Source organism: Setaria viridis, chromosome 2 (genome assembly GCF_005286985.2).
Source record: "Setaria viridis chromosome 2, Setaria_viridis_v4.0, whole genome shotgun sequence".
Taxonomy (NCBI): Eukaryota; Viridiplantae; Streptophyta; class Magnoliopsida; order Poales; family Poaceae; genus Setaria; species Setaria viridis.
This window is the reverse complement of record NC_048264.2, coordinates 4,590,101-4,612,032: the sequence shown is the minus strand read 5'-3', so window position 1 is coordinate 4,612,032 and position 21,932 is coordinate 4,590,101. Positions and strand designations below refer to the sequence as shown.

Genomic DNA, 21,932 nt, shown 5'->3' with positions numbered 1-21,932 from the left:
GCGGCGCTGCAAGGTATTTTCCTGATTCCTCCAAATCCTACGTAGAAATAGCCCCTCAAGGATATAATTGACTGTGTTGGCAAACACGTGTAACGATTTTGTCTTCATGAAAGAAGCAGAGTGAACGGCTTGAATCCCATTATGCCTAGCCCCTCAAGAATATAAGTGATTGTGTTGGCAAAAGTTTTCAGGTTTTATATATTTATCCTTCACTTCTTCTCCACTTTTATATCATTCCATCATGCAGCAGAGATGGAGGAGAAATAAATGTGACAAGTCACTCATCAAGAGAAGTTGGTATGGTGTTGTACTTTTGCATGAATCTTTACCAATAATGAAAAAAGTGGTATTTAGAATTACTTTAGTTCTCTGGAGGTTATTGTTAATACCTTAAAAGCTCTTTGAGCTCATTGTCCAGGAAAACGTTCACCCACAAGAACCAATGCAGCCCAGCCGAGTACTATCATATAGCTCCTGAAGGATCTCGCCATCAGTACGCCATGGTTAGCCCCACCAAGACGAGTTGTCAGCAAGCCTTACCTTCATTAAGAGAGATTGGATGCGTGGCGACATGCACATTCGTGTCACCCCAGACATCAGTACGCCAGGCAAACCGCAATTCCCCGATGACAGTAATCAAAGTCACATCCGATCATTGCCAAAATCGTGCAGCTTCATTTTTTCCTGCAAGCATGATCGACCTGCAGCGTGATCTGGCCCTGCACAACTACTTGATGCGTCGCGTCCCTGCGTGCATGTGCATTCAACCCAAGCATGTTCCACACAAACGAGTTTTTGGCTTTTTGCACTGCTCATTGCTAATAACAGGAATGGTCTGACCAAAGAGTACACTTGCTCATTTCGAATTCGCCCTTCGTGATGTCCGATATGATGGTGCATATTTGCGCCTGCCGGCGCTCCGGATCGCCGCGCATTTGGACTCCGACAGCGCAGCTTCTCAAAGGAGACAATGCATCCGGCACCTGGCACGCTGTGGTGCTGCAAGCTATTTTCCTAATTCCTCTCAATCCTACATATCACTACTAAAACATAACACATGAAACAACTTTGTCTCCCTGAAATCATGAGTGTAAGAAATAAGAGGAATCATAATAAAAATGGGCTTGAACATACACCATTATCACTTGCCACTCGAGATAATTGATTGTTTTGCACACATTCGAGTTTTACATTTATCCTTCACCTCCGATCCACTTATATACTCATATCGTCGACCATGACATCGATGTAGGAGAAACAAATATGGTCATCAGTCACGCTCATGAAGAAAAGTTTGTTTGGTTGGTGTTGTGTACTTTTGTATGGATCTTTGCCAATAACGAGAACGAAGTACTTGAATTTACTTTAGTTTATTAGAGGCTTTTATTAATAATTCAGAGTGCACGGAGATTTGGTGGCCAAGGATATATATGCAATGCGCTAAGAATGAATGTTCATTTGGCGATTGATTATTATATTACTAGTAATAAGTATATCTTTATATATTCTAGTTCACAGCAGGAGGTCTAGCAGTAGCTATTACGTCTGAGGCCTCCCCTCGGCAGCAGTAGCAGTCCCACCCAACGCACTCCCCGCGGAGGAAGCCTGCAGCCTTGCAGCACTTGTTGCAACCGCCAGGCCGCAGGCACTTTATATAGCACGCGACTGGAAAGTTCTTGCAAGGATCTTCATCAGCTGCCGCCCCCATGCTGTCCTCCTCATCTGCATCACATCTATACCATATGCATCCATGCAGGAATAACTTGCTATTTAGTTGGATTGCTATTTAATTTGCTTTTTATTGTGATTGCATTTAATTAATCATACAACATAAGAGAAATGAAGGACGAAGATGCTAACTAGCTGTTCGATGATGATAACCGGATCAACTGTATAACTTACGTGAGGCGATGAGGAGGACAACAAACAAACAGCAGGAGGATCAACATCATCTTCTCCCTCGTGGTGCCCATCTTAACCATCATGTCCGCCTTGATGAGAGAGCAAGTCTGCAGGATGATATTCAATCTATAGTAGTGTTCATCTCCATCCTCTCTACCTAGATATATATAAGTGCTTTGTTGGTAGTCTGCATCTGCATCCAGATATTAAATATTCAGTACATATTATATCTAAATATGGGTACTCAAGATCGGATATCTAATATGCATATGAGATGGATATATATCCGATTATGTATTGGATTCTATGTGAATAATAGACCCCATATCACCGGTATTTGGGTCATGCAGCTCAATTATAAAAAGATAGCTAGAAAAATAAAATTCAAGATTTTATTAATGCTAAAAAATTATAAAATAAATTTAAAAATATTATAATGAAAATTGACTTTGCTTAAACATACAAAAAATACAAGTAAAGTCTATAAAAGAAAATCTAAAATAAAAATAACTAAAATATTGTAAAATTTTTTATCGAATCTAATATAACATATTTGAATCCTATCTAACTAAATACTGTTAAAAATCTAAATAAATAAAAAGATGCAAATGCTTAGATTAGTCAACATTTTATTTTTTTAATTTGAGATAATTGTGTAAAATTTGTGTTTTAATTTCTTTTTGATAATGTTAACTTAATGCTTAATATAAAATGCATACTTTGAAGCAATGGATAAATCTTTTTGTATCTGCTTCTTTTACTTAGTAGCTGGAAAAAATATCTATATAGCTCGTTGTGTATTTAATCGATATCCATTGACTAAACTATATGCGCGTACTTTTATCTAATACTATCCATATCGGAATCCAAATCAAAGTAACCATCCACCCATTTTAACCCCTTAGCTATGGCCAGGTGTTGAAAAATGGAAGGTTGTTGTGCTTAACAAGTTGGATGAGTTCATTTTCCCTTTGATAATTTACTAATTAGAAGAATTCACTATAACCACTTCCCACACATCAAACATTATATCCACCCATTTTGTATATGGAAAATGGACATAAATTCTTTCCATTTGAAATCCTAACAGATTGGGGGGGGGGGGGGTATGCTGAGTTGAAGCTCTGGAATGAAATGGCAATGTAAAGATTGTTCAAAGTGAGTTAAACAATCATCCTGTTGTTCATTAATTTTGATTATCGACCCAACCTATAGTTATTTACGTCATTCCCCTGTCAAATATATTTAAGTTCTATCAAAATAGTCTAGCCATATAAGCATATATCCACCATCATCTTAATAATCATTCCTTCATGGTCATATTATATCTTATAGTATAGTACAATAGTTTGAATTTGGAGGTCGACCTGGTCATATTATCTCTAAATTGATTGTATAATCATGGTTTTGGTGGCATCTATATTTAGGCTTCACAAATTTGCCAATACTGTTTCTGAATCAAAGTCCATGAACCATAAAGTCCCAACTTCTGATGGTTCCATCACTATAACACAGGAGATCATATTGAAGATTACTACCCGCACGTATTATGGAGAGAAGAAGCCTTTTCAATACTAGTTATAAGCTATACCACGCTGGCATGAAACTAGTTATTTATTTTATCGTACTAGGTTTCATCGTTCTTACTCCAGGGAAATAATTCTCTTCTTATTGCATGACCTGCGACCTTGTGCTAGGAGTGGAAGTAATGCCTCTGCTACATTAACTTCAATGTTATCCCAAATTCTAAGATATAACCATGCATATCATTGTCTTTGTATAATGTTATCCCAAATTCTAAGCTAGTTTGAGTTGACTAGCTTGTGTATTTTCATAATCTTATTTTAACACAACATCCAAAGGCACAACTCATATCTTTCTTATCTATATTCTATAATGGCATTATAGCTTGGAATTAGTTCAGTTAAATAAAATCTGGGATCTCTGATATATATGTACTGTGGTAATTTATAGGAAAATAATTATTGCACATGTATCGTACAAACATCATCATCACAACATACAATTTCGCATAAGGTTAAATAATAAAACCAAACTTAGTTATTACATGTCTTAACCATTACTTGATTACAAACCAAACATAACTTAGTTATTACATGTCTTAGTTATTGCAACCAGGTTCATGAGCTTCACAAACTAACATGGTCCACCAGCTAAGCAAACTTTCAGTACACTGCAATGAGAATCTTCAAGAGAACCAAACGCCTGGTTGTTCCATTTACCGACATATATAGAAGTTTACTTGAGGCTAGTGTAGTATGAGCACCTCTAAGCATCACCAATTTCAGTGGGGTAAAAGTAACCATAGGCTTGCTCCTCGCCTGAATTTTTTTAACAAAAGCAAATTAAATGAGGATGAATATGTACTCGCAAGAATATTTACTCCACACTATAACCAATGATAGATTCAAGGATGAAGGCTACACGCTTGCATTTGAATCTAGTATTATCACACTCGGTTTTAAAGGCAAAGCCAGATAACTATCATATGTGTGCCAGGATCAAGTTTCACACATACGATGATTTCAGTAAATATCAAAAATACTTTATAACGTAAAGAGAGAGTTACATAGATTACATAACACAAAATGAGATAAAAATCTCTAGTATAAGCACCGGATCTCCAACAACTCCACAGGCGTTGACTGGAGAAACGTACGCATAGCAAAACTTCAAAGTCTTCAATAGATTTGTCTTGTACGGAACAATAGATATAGTAAGTCTGAGTACACTTATAGTTGGTACTTAGCAAGTGTGGGAAAATGTGTAGTGTAAGGCCAAGTCAAGGAATAGTTGATTGGTTTACTGCATTTAAGCACTTTTAATGTTGGTCAAGTTTTATTAGTAAGCTATTTACTAGAATTTAAGTTTATACCACCCAATTAAGTATAAGAGCAAGAGTACATCACGAACATAAATAAAACACATGTTAATCATTCTTCAAGTTCAATTATCATGGTAGGGTCCAGGCCATTCTTGACCGTGAGCACGGCTGATATACCAGTTTTACACTCTGCAGAGGTTGTACACTTTGACGATAAGTCGTGTAAAAGTTCAAGAGAACTTTAGACCCAACCATGCTGTGCAAAAGTAGGCACTTAGAGGTGTGACTGTATAGGGATGCTACGAGGCCTTTACAAAGATTCCCCAGTGAGTAGTAGTCCACTAAAGTTTCGATTGTTGCATGTGCATAACCCTCCCCTAAGGTGAGTATCTACAAAGAGAATACCACACAAAGGAGCTGAGCAATACCCCATCACAAGATCCCTTCTTGCCCTTTCGGTAAGACCACCAAAAACAAGAGTCTCTAATTAGTAAGCCAAGACCAGAGCCCGTTGGTCTTACGGTTGTACTGTTTTCCTGGGTGGTCACTCCATGTTCCAATTAAGGCATGTGAGTGGTTGTAATTAACAAGGTTCGTAGCAGAAATAAATCAAGTTCATCATTGTTCATTACTTCCCACCATAAACCAGGTATACCAACTAGCATAGCTACCCAACAATAAAGTAGAACCTAGGTTGACAAGGGATAATATGGAAACTAGGTTAATCCTTAATTAGGACCCATCAAATTAAGACTCAAGCATGCATAGCATATGTTTCGTATATAAATGTTGTATAGGACAAAATGTGATCAAGGACACAACTTGCCTTTATCCACAGTACCGCTGCTGCTCAGAATGTCTCCATCTCCTTACTCTTAAATGTCCTCAGGGTATGTTCGTTCTACTCATGACAATCATCCAAAGGATACATCCAGAGCACGCACATACAAGCAAACAAATGAATTAAATTAATAACAGTACACCAATCATCATAAATAGTACTGAAAAGCGGTAAAAAAACTAATATACACGTTAAGACGAACGCGTGAGCAAAAGAATAACTCAAAACGGAGTTAAAACGCAAAATATATGAGCTAAACAAGTTTCAGGGGCATAACTGCAAGCAAACTAAACTTTCAGGGGCTTAACTTCAAGAAATCGAGGACCTAAACCTAATTTCGTAGAAACTCGAGGGCTAACGTGCAAAAGCTTAAAGACAGCCTGAACCACAAAAAATCTAAACTTTTTGAGGACCTTTTTGCAAAACTTACAAGACACAAATTTTCTATCGGGATTTCCTATTTCTTCGAGGGCTAAACTGCAAAAATAGCTTATCTTCTTGACCCTTCGGTGTGATCTGCTCGTGTGTTGCCGGCAGAATAAGAAATACAACCAGCATGAATGCAACACACATAAACCTATGGTTCATTAAGTTAATTTTAGAAAAAAGATTTTAATAAATTCACAAAGAATCCTTAAGGCCTTAAACGAACTCAAACAAAATCTAGAGAAAAGTTCTAACTAATTTTTATTAACTTGCAAAATGATGAAAATTAAGGTGTTACAAGCATAAAGCATTTAATCATTATTATAAAATGAAAGGAGCTAGCATCATCAGAATAAAACCACGGCAAGTTCACCTTTTTGACATTGGTTAAGCATTTGTAACTAGCAGGGTAATCCTTGCGTGGCTGAGAATCCAATTGTCAGCATATCCATGCTATTATCTTATGTTTATAATCTGTATGGGCTTTACTATAATATTGATTAATTTTGGTTAATATCACTGCTGCACATGCTTCTTGATGGATTTAATTCGAACTCTGTCCTACCATAACATGTGTTGATGTTCGTACTGCCGTTATCTATTTCCTTCATTTCATATGGATTCTACACTGGATGCACTTATTCTCGTACGTCGTTTGATATTACGATAGAATATCTTTTGTTTGGGTCAGAGCCTCATGCATCTAGCTCTCAACCATGTTTGTACCAATTCCATCTAAGTCATCCATATTTCAGGCAACATGATTTTTTTTAAAAATTTCTACGATTGGCATAACCATTATTACTAGGTAAGGTAAGGTAAAACATGGAGTGTGAATTTCCAGCATGCCAAGGAAGGCTGTGCAACAAGGATAATCCACACTAGCTAAGCCTAAACCTAAATGCAACTACAATGCAGATGCACAATAGCAGATATATCTACTGTGTACACTGCAACAATATTTGCGTCAAACATATATGACATATTGCATCATATGGGATTAACATGTTAGATGCTTGCCTTGTTCAACCTCATGAGGGCTCTGTTCGTCCCGTGCAACAAGTTCCTCCTCGAGTCCAACCGCACGACTCTCTATTACTTCAGAATAATCTGATGCAAATGCAATGGTGCTCCATGTTAGAATAGATAACGAAAATAATGCTCCAATACTTATGAAAGATGATGTATGGATGATGGTCTACAGAGTTACGAGCATGGACTTCATATATTATTTCACTTTTCATACAAACTTCTCTGAACCACCCTTTTTCAATATAAAAGAAGCTTTTATTCATCCATTGAAATAATAATCACATCTACTACAAATTTCCACCGGAGCACCAGAATTAAACAGGAATTTGATTTAGGATATATAATAACAAGCTTGAAACTTGAAAGAATAAATATGGAACAGCTACTTACCGGTGCATCCGTCTTCATCTTTGTAAGGGTTGCCCTCGAAGCCTTGCTTGCATCTGCAGAAGTAACCAGGCCCGTTGACGGAGTCGACGCACTCACTGTTGACACCGACGCAGGCGTACCCCGCACTTCCCTTCGCGGCCGCGCAGGACAGGGCGTCGTCGTCCTCGCGGATGGCCCAGTCCAGCCACACCGGCATGCTGCTCCGGCTCACGTCCATGTGCAGGTCGGACGCCCGGAATTCGTAGCCATCCTTGTCGACGAGGAAGGCAATGTCGCAGGGGCTGTGCTCCATGCCGTTGTGCGGCCATTGCTCGAAGTAGACGGCGTTGTCGGTGAGGCCCGGCGGGATGTCGACGTGGCAGCAGCCGACGCTGGCGCACCTGCCGTCCCTGGGGCTCCCGGGGCCTCTGCAGTAGGTGAAGCAGCCCATGTAGTACTGGTAGCGGTAGCGGCCGACGTCGCCGTCGTCGACGCCGGAGTTCATGGTGAAGGCCCCGGTGTTGCACCCGAGCACCACGAACATGTTCCGGGCGTCGGAGATGCGGTACACGCCGTGCGCGCTCAGGTCCACATGCCCGTTGGAATATTTGACGGAGTAGCCGTCCGGGCTGTAGCACTTGTAGGCCACCGGTAGCATCACCCTGGCCTCCGGCAGCGGCGCCACCGACAGGCTGGTCACCGGGATGGTATGCGTGGCCGAGCGGAGCGCCGCCGTGGTGCCGTTGTTGATGCAGGAGATCTCGAAGCCCTTGCTGCGGGAGCAGCCGGGGCCGATGCCGAACGGGTAGGGGATGTCCACGTCGCCGCACTTTGTTGGGCATTCGGGCTCCGCGGCGGCTGCCGTCGCCGCCGCCAGAAGCAGCGCAGGCAGCAGGGACAGCGCCGGCGACATTGTTGGTTAGTAGTTGGCTTGATCACGTTCAGTACCCAGTTAAGCTTTTGCTTATTAGTTAGTTGACCATTGGGAGCTAGACAGGGTTCCCCGCGTTTAAATAGCAGATGCAGCGGCTACCTGCATCTTCTCCAGTGGCCATTGTAGTATGTTGCTATCGGACGGTGGACGGCATATGTGTATTCATATGAACAAAATTATTAACAACATTATCGTCTACATCAATAAAAAGAATTGTTCGCATCGATGACATCGAAACGGATGACAACAATCCTGTCAGAGTCACTCGATCGTAGTCCGTCTTCTTGATCACCATCATTTGCTGAGCATCGTTCACCCAACGTCGTCCAAGGAACTCCTTCAAGTTTTGAATCTGTGCTTCCTGTGTCCCCTGTGGTTGGTACAACCGGCCGGCGGCGTGCAGGACAATGCGCCTACGGTCAATTTGCCGGCCTGCCGGCTGCGCAAATTGTCATCGTTTGACAATGTGGCTCCGATTTACAAATGCATCGATGTACAAGTTATATAAAAATATAGAGAGTCGAGGTTATGCAAAAGGACCACTTTAGTTGACATACAAATATTTTTCCTGTGTGATAATACTGATAATCTGTACGGATTTCTATAGATATGGTCGACCAATAGTAATTAGCTAGAAACAGATAATTCGTAGATGTGTGTCTTCCCTTGAGAGAGACATGGATAATTGTTCAAAACCATAGCTAGGCAACTATTATTCTATTAAGGCCATTTTTCGAAGCTTATTTTAGCCTTTTCTAACTAGTGGAAATAAAACGGCAATTTCTCTAACAGTTAGCCTTTTCTAGAATCATCAGGGAAAAAGGCAGGACCGACAGAGAAATAGGAAAAGTAATTTCCCTGCCGTGAACCGACAGGGATATAGCTCAGCATGAAAAAATTGCTTCCGTTTCTCCAGTAGCAATCTAGTAGCTAGGCAACAAATTTGTTCTGCTTGTATATAAAGGCAGCGATGCAGACAGGATCCAAATCTGCATTTCTCCATGAGGGTTTCTTGGTAAGGCAGTCATAAGAGAACCAAACATGACCTAAGTTGTAACTGGTAGTCATGTAATCTATTCAAACTCTTTTCGAACCTTTCCATCGAATGGCACATGCTGGTACAATAGGTTGATGTTGATGATCACCCCTTCAATTACAGAATGTCATCATTTTCTGGGGAGTTGAAGCTAGCTAGGCTATGCATTAAGAATAAAAGGAACTTGGCATGAAATTGACACGGAAGTGCATAATCCTGGTGCCTCCCGACCCAAACAATACACAGTTTGCTACGAGGTATCAGCATGTGTGGTTTATTTCTGAAATAAAATGCTATAGCAAACTCCAATGGGCGTTGCTGGCGCCTGTCTTTTATGCGTGAGTAATGGTCTAAAATTGTAATATGTTTAGGCCTAATAGAATACTTCCCCCAAAGAACACAGATCTTGTAACGGATTTCTTGGAGTATTTAAATGCAGGAGTCCCATGGGATTGTTTTTGTGGCCTTCAGGTTTTACCATATATGTCTACCCAACAACTACAACGGTACTTACCTTATTCCCTAACTCTTCAACAAACGTATTCAGATCAATACACTCATTTGAACACAAGTCACACAATCCACATTGAACGACCGACTAGTCATTTTACCTTTTCATATATATCCTCCACATGGATAAGATATTATTATAGTGTCTTGAACGTTAAGGAGATGATTAGAAAAGATAGAAGTAGCATGTGTTGCTGACCCGCATCTAGGAGGAATATTCCCTCCGTTCCGGTTGACCTAATTTCACGTAGTTTGACACCAATTACACGTAACACCAAATGAGCTCGAAATTTCCAGGCTCCTTCGAGATGGAACAAGGACAACAGAGTTTTTAATGTAAATTGATGAGCAGGACATCCTATTGAATTGACGAGTGATGGGTACCACATATATTAAAGGTCCCCATCCACCCCCTCTGATCGACCGTTCCGGTCCTTCAGCCTGACTTAATTTCACATAGTTTGACACCAGTTGCATGTAACACCAAATGAGCTCGACATTTCCAAGCTCCTTCGAGATGGAACAAGGACAACAGAGTTTTTAATAAAGATATAAATGCTTTATTTGATCTATTTTCTTTGGATGTGCATTATATTGCTCTGAAAGGTGATGGTGATGTTGCGTATAAATGAAATCAGGACATATAAACTGTTCATGTGGCTGCATGGGGCTGCAGCAGCCTGCGCCGAGAATGACAATGAGGGAACGAGTGTCGGGGGTAAGCTCACGCAGCTGTTTATCGTATACTCCCTCCGTCCCAAATTATTAGTTGTTTATTTTTTCTAGGTCCATATCTTTTACTATGCATGTAGACATAATTAATATATAACTAGATGCATAACAAATTAAATCTATGAATCTAAAAAACCAAAACGACTAATAATTTGGGACGGAGGGAGTAGTAATATATAATGGTTTTTCTGCTATTAGTGTCATTATTGATTTTATGTAGCTTCAAATGATTATTAGCTGCTAATGATAATTTTGTTCATCTGCTATTAGCTGATATTCTGTAGCCAGACACCGACCTGAGGTGTTGTTTGAACTGCCCCATTGAGCGTCTGTTCAGTGTGGTGTTGTTTCTGTCAGCGGCCTTGTAATTCATGTTAAAATAAATCACCACAGAGACAGAGTACGTAGCCACGGATCAATGCAGCCCAGCCGAACTCGGCCTATTCATGTTCATTGTTGTGTTGGGGCCATTGCATACTGTGGTTATTACACACCAATTAATAAAAGTGATCAGCAAGAAGCGTCATCTTCGTTGAGACTTGACAGACACATTCATGGCAGAACAGAGACATCAGAACGCCAGGAAACCACGATTCTCCTACGACTATTAGAAGCATGCAGGAGTATAGTAACAATAATTTGTCTCAGATCCTGGCATTCCCAAAATCAATAGAGATGACTTGACCATATTCTTCATCAGCCTGACTCTTCTTGCAGGCATCGCAGCACGGCACATGTCTCTATGTGCGCGCGCGTTCAACCGCGAATGCAATACCTGTTGCTACCTGGAATGGTTAGCCCAACAGTGCAGTCGCAGCCTCGTGGCTGCAGGCGCGCGAAACGGGAAGCCTCGTGGTTGCAGGCGCGCGGAACGGGAAGCATCCGCTCGACACCGGTAGCTTCTCGTAGGCCTAGATTGCAATTGCATCCGACTGGGACTCTTCCCCCATGAGAACATTCGGCACATTTGACGTCGGTAGAACACAGCATTAGTGCCACCAAATGATAATTGACACCTCCGGCTCATCCTGGCTCTGCTTTCCAATCCTTTGTGCCCGCGACATACTTTCCTAATTCCTCCCAATCCTACATATTAATTACTACTACAATACAAACATATGAAATAATTTTGCCTTGATCCCCGAAAACATAAAATTTGTAAGAAAGGAAAAAAATGCATAAGGAAATCGGCTTGGACACCATTGTTTCTAGCCCCTCAAGATAATTGATATGTTGTAAATTTTTCTGGTTTTATGTATTTATCCTTCACTTCTAGCCACACTTATATACTCAAGCCGTCATGTGGCAGACAAAGGAGAAATAATTGCCAGGCACTTATGAAGAAATAAAAGTTGGTATGGCGTGTACACCTTTTATTTGTATGTAGTAAATATTTATCATCAATAATGAAAAACAGTAACTTGAATTTATTGTAGTGTAGTTCCTTGGAGGTTATTATTAATAATTTAAAGTACACATAGATTTAGCGACCAAGGATAGTAGATGAACACAATATGCTTCAAGCCTATATATGTCAATGTCGCTATTCTTTTGGACACAAACTTTTATTGTATCTCCTTCTGTTGACATGCATGGTCGTCCCATCATGTGCACTGACGCTGCCGCCGGAGCTGGGCCTCCGCGCTATCGCCCCTCTGGCCCTCTCCTTTTCGCTGCTAGAGAAGATGAAGGAAAATGATACAAGAATCTCTTCTGCTAGAGAAGACCGAGCAAGGAGAGGCAACGCAGGACGCGTGAAAAGAATAAGGGCTTGAAAGGAAGAGATTAGGCAGCGCAGGAGAAGTTTGGCCAATGGGAGAGCTTGGTTTGGAAGGTGTGGATAGATGATTTGGTGGGATGTGTTTCTTTTGTGAGCTTACATATAACAAATTTTTGGAGAATTAAACTATGCTAAAGAAAGAAGTTACCCAATACAAATTTTTGATCTTGTCGAGCTCCACAATTTTCATATAAAATTCATCTTCATTTGAGATCATATGAAAAATAAGGTACGGATTTATTTGCAGAACCATTTTTAGGGATGGTAGAAAGTTTAATTTATATCGATAATGTTAGCTCTATTATAAGTATATCTACATAATCTAGTGCTTATATAAGTTTATATGTAGTTGAAATTTATATTGCATATTTAAACAACATTAACTGAAAAATGTGTTAACTATAAAATTTTAGACTTTTTGAACACTACAACTTTGATATAGAGCTTGTCTGCATCCAAAGTCATTTGGAAAACTAAAAAAATTATAGATCTCAAAATCTATGATCTTATAATGAATATTGGACTACTAAACTATCTCCAATGAAAAGTTTTTAACTGTAAAGTTTGTGCCTCTTTGAGCTCTATAATTTCATATATAGTTTGTCTTCAACCGAGATCATTTGAAAAAGTTTCTAGTCATTTTTAGGGACGGGTGCCATCATCAACCCCTATATTTTCCGCTCCTAGAATGCAAACACCCCCCCCCCCCCCGGTTTCCCCTCTGCCCGCATTTGGGCATGCTTATTTCTAGGGATGGCGGGTGATGTTTCGGTTAGTGGTCCACCACTACAAACCCATTTTCAGGTGCTACGGCGCGGCTCCATGTGTTATTAGACTGGTGTAAACTCCTCATTCGCCTTAGAAAACCAGACGTGCCTAAAACTATTTTCTGTAGTAGTGATGCTCAGGTCCACATGCCCGTCGAAAATAGGAAAGTAATTTCCTTGGTGGTTCACTGCCGTGAAATATACGATAGGGCAAGCTTGTTAGGGAAATGTTATTCCAGTTTCAAGGGGTGATCTCTAGCTAGTAAACAACAAATTTGTTCTGCTTTCCCATAGCAAGTGATACAGACATGACGATCCAAATCTGCATTTCTCCCTAAGGTTTGCTCAGTAAGCAACAAGAGAACCAAACATGACCTTGAATATGCTAGTCATGCTGGCTATCTATTTAAACTCTTTTGGAAACCTTTCCATCTAGTGACACATTGTACGATAAGTTGATGATCACCCCCTTCAATCAAGCACTGCCAATATCATACCATCTTCCTTCTGGCCATAAGACGTAAAGACGAAAAAGGAACTTAGCCTGCAACTCAAGCAGCGCTGCATGATCCTCATGCCTCCGAAGCCTAACAATACACAGTTAGCAATGAGCTATCAGCATGCGTGGTTTCTGAACTAAAAAGCTATAGCAAATTATTCCTGTGCATATGGACGCCTGTCTTTTGTGCCTGAGTTTCGTCAGAAGCATGGACTAACAAAATACATTCCCGAAAGAGCAGAGATCTTGTAATGGACTTCTTGAACTATTTAAATGCAGGATTTCCTTAGCCTTTGAACTATTTCCAAAGGCTATATATAAATTCCATCCTACAATTAACTATGCAACAGTGTACTTTCCTAATCCCCTCTGTCTTAAAATGTACCACATGCGTCTTCATCAATACTCTCACTTTAACACAAAGTCGCACACTTCACCTCTGAATGAGTGACTGCTTGCTCATTATACTGCTTTAAAAGGTGATGGTGATGTCGCGTATAAATGAAACCAGGACGTGCCATGTTTTTCACAATTGCAGTAGTTTTGGTTTGGGAGCAGGCAGCAGGACCATGCAGGTTCAGGTGCAAGGGCCTCTTTGGCACTTTCTTGGCATCGTCATTGTCTTATGAACTGGTGAAGATGATGGAAGGAATCTTGTTGGCACAAGCCCTTTCTGCTAGAGATTACGCAGTCAGCCTTCCTTGAACCTTCTTGAAATGAACGCACCTGTTGGCTTTGAAGATGAACTCAACAATTTCTACCACGTAGTGCTGCTGATTTCAACAAAAATAGAGAGATTATGTGGCATATAGTATGTTATTTGATATTTCTTTTGTGAATGGCATAACTTGAGGATGAATTTCTCTATTAATGTCGATAGTTGTTCCATCGTAGATGCAACGTGCTTATAGAAATGTTAGCGAACTATTAGTGTTATCACACGGTCATCACAACTGGTAGATACTGATCAGGCGCGTCCTGGTGCTATACTGCTATGCACTGATGATCAACTCAGTGGAATAATGTGCTTCACAACAATAAAACAAATAAGTTAGCTAGGGCGAACCTAATAATCCGAACACGTTGCCATGTGACAGACAATGTGGGAGAAAAGAAACTAACTCAAGCTAGCTTTCACCAAGAGATAATGCATGCAGTCCGATCCGAAATGGTTGCTCTTTTTTTATGACCTGAAGACCGAACTACTTCCTGTGCATACGCCGAGTTGAGAGACACATTCGTGGCAGCCCAGACATCAGTATGCCAGGCAACCACAACTCCCCCACGAGCTGAGTATCAGAAGCAAGAGTGTAATAACAATAATATGTCAAATCCTAGCTAAGTATTCCCAAAATCAGTATAATAAAAAGTATTCCCAAAATCAGTTGTGATGAGTCGAATACATTCAGCTTCATTCTTTATGCAGGCATATAGCAGGAGTAGTAATAATAATAATAACAACGACATCATGCACCAAGCCACAGCGTGTGCGTGCATTCAACCGCGGATGCAATACTCATTGCTAACTGGAATGGTCAAGTAAAGAGTACACCGCGGCATTTCGCCTGCACCCCTCCTTTGTCCAACGGTGCAGTCACGGGTTCGTGGCTGCTGGCGTGCCGGACGGGAACGCATCCAGATTGCTGCTCGCTCGACGCCGAAGCATGGTTGCTTGTAGACCTGGATTGCAATTGCATCCAACAACTCTCTGTCTGTCACGATGGACCTATTCCCCATAAGAACATTCAGCGCCTTTGACGTCGGTAGAACACAGCATTAGTGTCAGCAAATGATAATTGACACCTCCACCTCATACTGGCTCTGCTTTAAAATTCTCTGTGTCCGTGACATACTTTCCGAATTCCTCCCAATCCTACATATATACTAATTACAACTACAATACAACACATGAAAAAATTGTCTTGATCCCCGAAAACGCAAAAGTTATAATAATAATGAAAAGACGATGCATAATGAAATAGACTTGGACACCATTATTTCTAGCCCCTCAAGATAATTGACTATGTCATAAACTTTCTAATTTTATACATTTATCCTTCCACTTCTAGCCACTTATATACTCATGCTGTCATGTGGCAGATGTAGGAGAAATAAGTGTGGCCAGGCACTTATGAATAAAAGTTGGTAGGTGTTGTACACATTATATTTGTAAGTATTTAAATGCAGGAATCCCGTAGGATTGTTTTAGTGCTTTTCGGTTTTGGTCATATATAGCGTCCACCCTCTACAAGTACTTGCCTAATTCCTTCTCACTTTAAAAAAGACATACCCCATCTTCGTCAATACTCTCGTTTGAACACAAATCACGCACTTCACCTATGAGCGACGACTAGTCCTTTTAGATCTTCATATCCTCCACATGAATAATATGTAAAAGTGTCTTGAGTGTTAAGGAGATAATGAAGAAAAACATAGAATTAGCGTACGTGTGGTGCTTGCAGTTATAAAAGCTTTATTTGGTTTATTTGCTTTGGATGTGCATTATATTGTTTTGAAAGGTGACTGGTGATGGTGCGGTATAAATGAAACTAGGCATGTCATACTTATTTCACAACTGCAGAGAGTTTAGGTTTGGGAGGCACCAGGATCATGCAGGTTCAAATCTGTTGTGGACACATTCTTCAGCTTGCAGTTCAAGTGCACAAAGAAGGCCCAAGTATCCAGGAGTGGCTAAGCTGTTCCAGCATTTGCTTAGATATTTATTCGGTTGTAAATTTGTTTAGGAGAAAGTTTAGCTAAGTTTGTTAGGGCTGCACATTTATATAGAATGCGGCAGATTCATTTTAATTAGTTTTAAGCAGAAGATAAACCTCAAAGCTCAGAGCCTCCTAGGGAGGGCGAGCAGGTTGTTTATCAATCTGCTCATCGTGTTCTAGCCCATAAACTAGCCATATATCAAGATCATTGGCCCCTTTGGCACTTTTAGTACATCATTGTCTTATGAACTGGTGAAGATGATGGAATGAATATTGTACACAAGTACTTATTACTGCTAGAGATTACACGTTGAAATGAACACACTGCATTGAAGATGCAATAAACAATTTTGTTGCCGATTTCAACAAAAATAGAAGAACATTATGTGGCAAATAGTATGTTATTTGATTTTTCTTTTGTGTATGGCATAACTTGAGGACTAATGTCTTTGTTAATGTCGATAATTATTCCATCACAGATGCGATGTGCTTATAGAAACGTGAGCAACCTATTAGTATATATTATATATCATGGTCATCACAACTGGTAGAAACTGAATAAGCCACGTCCTGGTACTATACATTGATCAACTCAATGGAATGTGCTTCAATGATGAAACAAATTTAGCTAGCTAGGGCACCTATTACGAACACATTGGCATGTGATGACATAGTGGGAGAAAAAAGAAAGTAACTTAAGCTTTCACCAGGAGATCACGCGGTCTGAATGATTGCTCTTGTTTTATGACCTGAAGATGGAAGTGGAACCACTTCCTGTGCATACGCTGAGTTGAGGGGAGCTTTAACTTACATCAATTGTTTTTTTTTTTGAAAGGAAAGGGCACGAGAGTGTGCCTATTTCATTGATATAGGGGGGTTACAACCGGCGGACCGGGCAAAAGACGGGAAAGAAGGAAAAGGAAAAAAGGCGGGGAGGCACCCAGAGAGACGTGTTTACAAAAGAAGGGTCGCTAGGCCTCTTGCTCCCGCTGCTAGCCACATGTTAGCTGTGGATTTGATTTTTGCCATTAGTGATGTCGTCAGGGAACCCTGGTGGCGGAAGATTCGGGAGTTTCGCTCATTCCATATTTCCCACATAATAAGGAGGGTTAGGCTTCTGCACGCTTTATGCGGAATCCCTGTTGTTGATGTGATATTGGTCCACCAATCGATGGCCCTTGTGTTGTGCTTCCATTGATCCAGTTGCAGGCTTCCGTGTGATAACCATTGGGCTACGAGCTTCCAGATTTGCTTTGTATATCTGCATTCGGCTAGGAGATGATGCGCAGTCTCCATCGTGCAACGGCATAGGGTGCAAGTAGGGGTGTGGTCCCAGCCCCGTTTTGCTAGTCTGTCCGAAGTCCAGACCCTATTTTGGAGAATTAGCCAGGCAAAAACTTTGCATTTTGCCGGTGCCCAGGCTTGCCACACTGTTGCAAGGTTAGTCATCTTGACGCTACCTAGGAGTTGAGCCTTGTATGCTGAAGTTGTGGTGTACTGACCGCTCTGGGTGAATTTCCATGTGATTCCGTCCTCCTGGCCCGGATTTAGTTGGTACTGTTGGATCAGAGGCCATAGGGTTACGAATTCGTTCAAGAGGATGTTTGTAAAGCCTGTTGTGTGTTGTAGATCTCTGATCCAGTTGTTGTTGTGGAATGCCTCCCGCACTGTCTTATTTTTTCTTTTGGTTTTCGCGTAGAGCTGTGGAGCGATGTCCTTTGGTCGCCGGCCTGCTACCCACGCATCCTGCCAGAAACGTGTCTTGGCCCCATTGCCGATTTGGATCGTCGTACATGCAGCGAAAAGCAGTCTATCCCGGTCGTCGCATGGTGTTTCGGTTCCGACCCACACATCAATTGTTTTTTTGTTTTGTGGTTCTGAGTTCTAACCAGTTTTGGCTCTTTCAGTTGAAGTTAAAGTAGTGAATTGCCCATATTTACAAGAACAGCATCACCTTATATGCCATTCACCAATTAAGATGCAGATTAGAACCCATTGGTCCGCATCTAGATTTCAGAGGGGGCAGGGATTTCCCAGCTAGTGCAGAGAGATTATTAAGCAGTGGGAATCTGGGCATTATATGCTAAATAAGGTGTCAGACGTACGTGTACACATAATTATAAGTTCCTCACATGTGGATTTGTACCTGAGATATCTTCAGTGTGATTTTTTATATAGAGGAAAACGAGTTCAGTTTTTTTTTTTGCATCTTTAGGTTCGTGGAGCCTCACAAGTTACAGCTCATTATTTCATCATGAATGATCAGAAGGAAAACAACAAAAGCATGAGATCTGATCCAAGTCATAGTCGTTCGACATGAGATGGCCTGTGTCTAGCTAGTCAGTTGAACGACTGCTCCTATTTGATGTGTTCAGTAAAACCCGAGCCATGGAGCCAGGTACTGCATGCATGGCGGCACACTACATGAAGCTGTAAATGTTTGCAATGAAAACGGGATCCAACCATGTGTTTACTCTGATAGTAAAACCATTGCTAATACTAGTATGTAGCCTATTAATTTCTGTAAGCAAACACGTTACATCTTCACAAAGGTTTCACACACTTGGATGCAAATCAATTGCTCTAAACAAACCACAAGGATCTGATTTAATTTCTCCTGGTGATTTGAAATTTTGAATAATGACACAGTGACGGAAACAACAATACCCTTATGCAAGGACCCCTGTCGATCCACGTCCCAACTAGTATGGACGTGAGATACAACGAAACTGTTGGAGAAAGTACATTGATTGGATTTGGGAGCACTACTCACTATCACCGTCATGAGATCTGCAGAAAATTATGGCTCCAAACGCCTACATACGGACCTTTCACAATCTACGGATCTTGATGGTTTTCTCCTGTCGCCTCCCAAACCTACACCTACATACACAATCGCTGCAATCAAACACTCTATCGATAGATGCCATCTGTATTCTCTCAAGCTAGAGTTCATCTATTATGATCTTTCAAAAGCAAATGCACTACACAAGCAACACTCTGTAACCCTTTTAAATTTTTAATTTTCCTCAGCATTTCCTTAATTTGCCTTCCAAGATATATCTATATATATCATCTTGTTAATTACCGGTAGAAAACTCACATTCCATCCACCTCTTTTGTCCCGGTTAATATTTGATACGTAACTAAAGGTTCACCAACCAGGACTAAAACTCAGCCACTGGCGGGAGCGGCCGGCGGGTGGGCGGGCGTAGTGCTTTTTTTTGTTATTTTTTTTAAAACTTTTTAGTCACAGTTGGTAACACCAACCGGGACTAAAGGGGGTCTGACCTAGGACTAAAGGACCCTCTTTTTGTCTCGAATAGTTAATCCCGGATGGTTTTTGAAGAGATTTGACCCTTACCAACCGGGACTAAAGGTGTGTTTTCCACCAGTGTAATGATACAAGAAGAAAAACAAGTAACTCATGAGTCCTATAAGGAAGAGTAACAGGCGTGTAGGTAAACAAGCTAATAGATCAAAAATATGAGTTAATGAGTTAACATTACCTCCTTACCAGTAAGAAAAGATTACCGGAGGTCACCAATAAACGGGTTTATCGGTTTTATCGGAAATCTACCGGTTTATCGGATTGATTTTCAGCCAAAATTTAAACAAATTGTTGTCTCAATTTCTCTAAAAAGTTACATATTTGTTTCCAAACCATTTAACATAACAAAACTACATATAATGCCACTGAAATGACATAATATCACAAGTTTATGAGGGTCAACCAGTGAACTGCATGCGAATTCAACTAAAAATTAAAATTTAGGTGATAAAAAATATTTTACCGGACCATGCCAATAAACAGGATTATCGGATTTATCGATATTTTATCGGCGATAAATTATTCCCTTAATGTACAGTAGGTTGAGCTAGCCAATAGGAAAAAAAAAGGTGCAGGAGCACTGCGATGTCATTTAAGTAGAAAAATCAAGCAAAGTCTCACGATAGTTGATATTGCATAAACTGATAAACTCGCACAGCAGGCACTCTGAAAGAACAAAAGTTAACACAGATACTAGGGTAGCTCAGAGCCTCCACATGCCCCTCTTGTGACGCATTCATTCGCCACCGATCTTCAAAGAAGCGCCAATTTCTTTCTTCCCAACCGTTCCGGCCGGCAGTATAAAAGAGAGCCGCAGCCTTGACGCGCCTTTGCTTTGCCAAGCTCGTCATCTCGCTTGCTGCCACCAAACCGATGACATCCAGGTCGTCCTGGCTCTCGGCACTTGGATCATGGCCAGGTGTTGGCTGCAGACACAAGCAAAAGCGAAGGCTGGCCTGCGCAGGCCAGGGACGACCTGTCGGTGACCCATGGACCTGCCGGTGGAGGAAAAGGGATCGGACGGGCCCAGCGACCGTGGCGCAGACACCACGACGCTGGCGGATGGCGGCGGCGTGGGGGGCTGCAGCGGCCTGCGCCGGGAGCGACGAGGAGGGAACAAGTGTCGGGAGTGGGCCCACCAATCCCGTTGGCACTGAAGTCAACGCTCTCTCTCTCCCTTCTTATAACTGACACGGGCCGGCAGGCGCGGCTCCAGCACAGCCAGTTCCTTCGTCACGCCGCTCAATCACTCCCCCGACGCCTCCGCCATGTCCCCGCCTCCTCCTGCGTCGCCGGGCCGCCGAGCCCCGCCGGCGCTACGGTTGACGGAGGAACCACCGCTGCCGTTCGCTCTGCTGCCTCCGAAGAAGCGGTGGGCGTGGCTCTGGCGGAACCAGTCCGAAGCCACCGACCCCGTCCCCACTCCCACACCAGTCCTGTCCCAGATCCACGCGACCCCAGCAGCTGCAGGCGCCGCCACCACCAATCCCCTAGCCGCTCCAGCGCTTCTAGCTGATGCAGCAGCCTCGTCACCTGCCGCGGGCCAGAAGCGCTCCTCCCCGCTGCCGCCTCTGTCCGGGGATCACAAACTCCACGCGCCGCCGCCGCCAGACGCGGACGGGAAGCCGTCGACTCCACCGCCGTGCAAAAGGGAGCGCAAGGTCCTGAGGAGGGTGCGCAAGGTCGTGAAGAAGATGGTCCCCAAGGGGACGTCGTCTGCCGCCGCTCGAAAGGAAACCATTGCGGCCGACGCAGCAGCTTGGGCCGCCGGAGCGTCACAGTTGCAGGCGGTGGATGAGGCGGTGGCGGTGGCGGAAGAGGAGCTGGAACCCGGAGAATTTATACCTGAGAAGACCGCCAACGATTGCAATAATGCAGATGCTGCACGTCAGCCGTTGCTGGGTGAGGAGGAGGCAGCGGGGGAAGAAGCAGAGGTCGTCGCCGGTGAGCCTGAGGCGGCGGAGAAGAAGCTAGTGAGCAGCAACCAGGGTGAGGAGAGGGGGGTGACGACTGGGCGGCAGAACAGGATGAGGGAGGTGTTCGTCGGCGCGCTCCACACGGACGCAAAGGAGGACGTCCGGGCGGCGCTTGCGGAGGCCGGCGAGATCACCGAGGTCCGGATGATCATGGATGCAGGTACGACGACCAAGAACAGGGGCTACTGCTTCGTGCGCTACCGTGAGCCCGCACAGGCGAGGAAGGCCATTCAGG

At 42.3% G+C, this 21,932-nt stretch overlaps 1 protein-coding gene across 1 annotated transcript; it reads right to left on the bottom strand.

The window, feature by feature from the left end:
• Nucleotides 1-1,507: 1,507 nt before the first annotated feature.
• LOC117846394 (wall-associated receptor kinase 4) lies at nt 1,508-8,453 on the bottom strand. The gene is made up of 3 exons (XM_072291761.1): nt 7,437-8,453; nt 7,035-7,124; nt 1,508-1,722 (listed from the first exon to the last, which is right to left on the bottom strand). The coding sequence occupies exons 1-3, from the start codon at nt 8,326-8,328 to the stop codon at nt 1,508-1,510; spliced, it is 1,197 nt and encodes a 398-aa protein (XP_072147862.1). The 5' UTR covers nt 8,329-8,453.
• Between the last annotated feature and the right edge of the window lie 13,479 nt (nt 8,454-21,932).